General features: G+C 60.0%; 1 protein-coding gene across 1 annotated transcript in view; it reads right to left on the reverse strand.

Moving 5' to 3' along the window:
• NAGA (alpha-N-acetylgalactosaminidase) overlaps positions 1 to 3,205 on the reverse strand; it is a 5,364-nt gene extending 2,159 nt beyond the window's left edge. The window contains 8 exon segments of the mRNA XM_009647782.2: positions 1 to 29; positions 245 to 442; positions 899 to 1,060; positions 1,706 to 1,800; positions 2,051 to 2,228; positions 2,340 to 2,474; positions 2,726 to 2,896; positions 3,008 to 3,205. Of these exon segments, the coding sequence (XP_009646077.1) occupies positions 1 to 29; positions 245 to 442; positions 899 to 1,060; positions 1,706 to 1,800; positions 2,051 to 2,228; positions 2,340 to 2,474; positions 2,726 to 2,896; positions 3,008 to 3,205 (1,166 nt within the window).
• Between the last annotated feature and the right edge of the window lie 153 nt (positions 3,206 to 3,358).

Consider the following 3,358-nt stretch of genomic DNA (forward strand, 5'->3'; position numbering starts at 1 on the left):
CGCAGGAACACCTCGATGTGGGATTTCTCCTGGGGGTGGGGATGGGTGGGTGAGGCAGAGCTGCTGGGACCAGCACTGGCCCATAACTTCTGACCTTGCCCTGCAGGGCTGCTATGCCAGCAGGTCCCCAGCTCCCACAGCTCTCCTGCCCATGTTTCTCTGCATTGCCTTCCTCCCTCTCCTTATTGTGACCCACTGTGCTGCTCCTGTCTGCTCTCCCAAACACATCCACCTTCCCCCTAACCTTGACAATCCTGCGCCCCTGGATTCCCAGGGGGTCCTGGTTGATCCGGATCATCAGGCGGTTCTGCAGGATCTCCTTGGCACTCGGGGAGATGGTGCGGAGATCCGTGGACATGAGGAGTGGGGCTGCCATCACCGTCCACAAGGCCATTTGGGAGCGGGCCTGCTCGTAGCTAAGGCCAAAGTTTCCAATGATGAGCTGGAGGGGAGAGGGGGAAAAGACAGGAGAGGCAGAAAAGGGTTAGAAACTGGCCTGCTTTGCCACACTTGGTGATGCTGCAGCTTCCTGGGGGGAAACCTCACACGCTTTTGCAGCCTACCACTGCTGGGCCATCCCACCCCTGCTAGGTGCTGAGCTGTCAGCACACATTCAAACGCGCTCATGAACACTCTTCGCTTCACCGCTATCCCCACTCAGGCTGTGCAGGGGAGGACAGGGATACCTGGACAACAGGACAAGTACACTCGAGTGGTGAAGGGTTTGTTGCAACCACAGGCTTTTCCCACAGCTTAGCTAAGGGCAACATGAGCTTTGCCTCTCTGCAGCAAGAGGGCTCCTGCTCCTGGCGCTCTTCGTTCACCCTGTACCTAGAAGGGGATCCCTGGAGAATCCCCATCCCTGGCCAGGGTCAGTGCACCCACCACCCAGCCGCACCGTGTCTGGGTCATTCCAGTGGCCGGGGCCAGCTGCCGGCTGCAGTACATCCTGGTTTGTGGAGAACCAGTCCAGGATGGAAAGCACACTGTCCCAGGAGTCCTGGATGTCATCGTAGTTACGCCACAGGTTGCAGACCTCTGCCAGGACGGTGTAGTTCACCTGGAGAGGAGCACAGGGTCAGGCAGGAGGGAGAAAGGACAGGGTCTGCAAGCTGGGGGAGAAGCAGCAGCCAGATTTGTTGAGAGTTGCAGCGTCCAAAAGATGTTTGGTGTTTGCAAAGCACAAGGATGTGTAGCAGGGCAGCACCACTTAATGAAGGAGGACAGTCATATCCCAATATGATGGCACAACCCAGTATGATAGGATGTCTGACAAAACAACCGCAGAGGCCATGGGGAGATATGATCAGCTGCAAGAACGAGGGCAGCTCGGAATTGACTTAGAAGGTGGAAGAGGAAATAAATAAACGCAGTCAATTCTTGAGAAACGTTACTAGGAGGAACTTCCTATTTCAAGCACTTAAACCAGACAGGACCCATCTCAGAAGAACAGACTGTCAGGATCAACCCCACACCGGCTGAGCAAGGTGGAGAGGGCATGCCCCAGGGCCTTTTTCCCCCAAACTCCCATCACCTAGCCATGTTGAGAACCTCAAGTGTCCCCAGCTGCCTGGCAGTGAAGCCACACCCCTCTGAGGACCTACAGCCCTGTCCTACCACGGGCGGATCGATAAGTGAGGGGTAGCACCCAGTTCCTGCAGCACAGGGGACATGGGAAACAGCCACTGGACAGGACAACCCTCACCTTTGGGGGGAGCCCCCCCTGATACGCTGGCCAGCTGCAGGAGTAGACGATGGGGCGGCCCGTGGCATTCAAGGCCCTCGCCATTTCTGGGTAGCCTTAGGAAGAGAAGACAACTGGTAAAGGAGATGGCCAGCAGCAGCCTGTGTCCACAGCCTACCCAGTCAGGGGGACCCCAGGCCAGCCCGGCCTCCTGCCTTACACTGGCTCTAGGGCACCCAAACTCCTCCCTCTTTGCCCAAGAGCTGCAACGGGAGATGTGAGGGGAGAACCAAAGCTGGCCAAGCGTCTCTGCGGATGGCCACCTGCCCGGAGGGGAGAAACGCCAGCCGGCTGGGGAGCCTTTACCCTCCGCCTGCTCCTTTTCTGATGAGTAGCACCCATCCAGCTTCAGCATGTCCACGCCCCATTCCGCAAAAGTCTGGGCATCCTGCTCGACACGGTCCAGCGTGGTGCCTGGGTAGCCCCCACAGGTGAAGATGCCCAGGTCGCCATAAATGCCCAGCTTCAAGCCCCGGGAATGGACCTGCGAGGAGAGGAGAGCTGCAAGGAGGGCACGAGGGGGTCCGAGGTGCCTCCTGGGAACTGGTTGGCGTGGGGACATGGAGACCCTCCACTGTTCCCAGCAGGCACTCACATAGTCAGCCAGGGCCTTAATCCCCCTGGGAAACCTCTCAGGGTCAGGAACCAGCCGTCCCGCCTCGTCCCGCTGCTTGGCAGACCAGCAGTCGTCAATGTTGATGTACTCGTAGCCCAGCTCCATCCAAAACAACTGGTAAAGGAGATGGCCAGCAGCAGCCTGTGTCCACAGCCTACCCAGTCAGGGGGACCCCAGGCCAGCCCGGCCTCCTGCCTTACACTGGCTCTAGGGCACCCAAACTCCTCCCTCTTTGCCCAAGAGCTGCAACGGGAGATGTGAGGGGAGAACCAAAGCTGGCCAAGCGTCTCTGCGGATGGCCAGCTGCCCTGACCAAAGCAGCGAGGGGAGAAACGCCAGCCGGCTGGGGAGCCTTTACCCTCCGCCTGCTCCTTTTCTGATGAGTAGCACCCATCCAGCTTCAGCATGTCCACGCCCCATTCCGCAAAAGTCTGGGCATCCTGCTCGACACGGTCCAGCGTGGTGCCTGGGTAGCCCCCGCAGGTGAAGATGCCCAGGTCGCCATAAATGCCCAGCTTCAAGCCCCGGGAATGGACCTGCGAGGAGAGGAGAGCTGCAAGGAGGGCACGAGGGGGTCCGAGGTGCCTCCTGGGAACTGGTTGGCGTGGGGACATGGAGACCCTCCACTGTTCCCAGCAGGCACTCACATAGTCAGCCAGGGCCTTAATCCCCCTGGGAAACCTCTCGGCGTCTCGCTGCGGGTCAGGGGGACAGGGACATGGCAGGCTGAGCCCCTGCAACCGCTGTGCCCCACTGTGCCCCACCGTCTGCAGGGAGACAGCGGGGACTTCGGGGCTAACGGGGGGCTCTGGAGGGTTGGTCACTGCAGGGCTGGCCTGGGCCATATGGGAGGGTCTCCAGGGCACCCTTTAAAACCCCATCTGTGTCCCCATTCATTGATCTCACCGAGGGGATGCGTTCCCTCGACCCCCCGCAAAGCCCGGCCACATCCCTCAGCACCGGGGGCTCTCCAGCCCCAGCACCGGGCCCGCCGAGCC

This window comes from Egretta garzetta, unplaced genomic scaffold, assembly GCF_000687185.1.
Source record: "Egretta garzetta isolate BGI_Z169 unplaced genomic scaffold, ASM68718v1 scaffold51, whole genome shotgun sequence".
Lineage (NCBI taxonomy): Eukaryota > Metazoa > Chordata > Aves > Pelecaniformes > Ardeidae > Egretta > Egretta garzetta.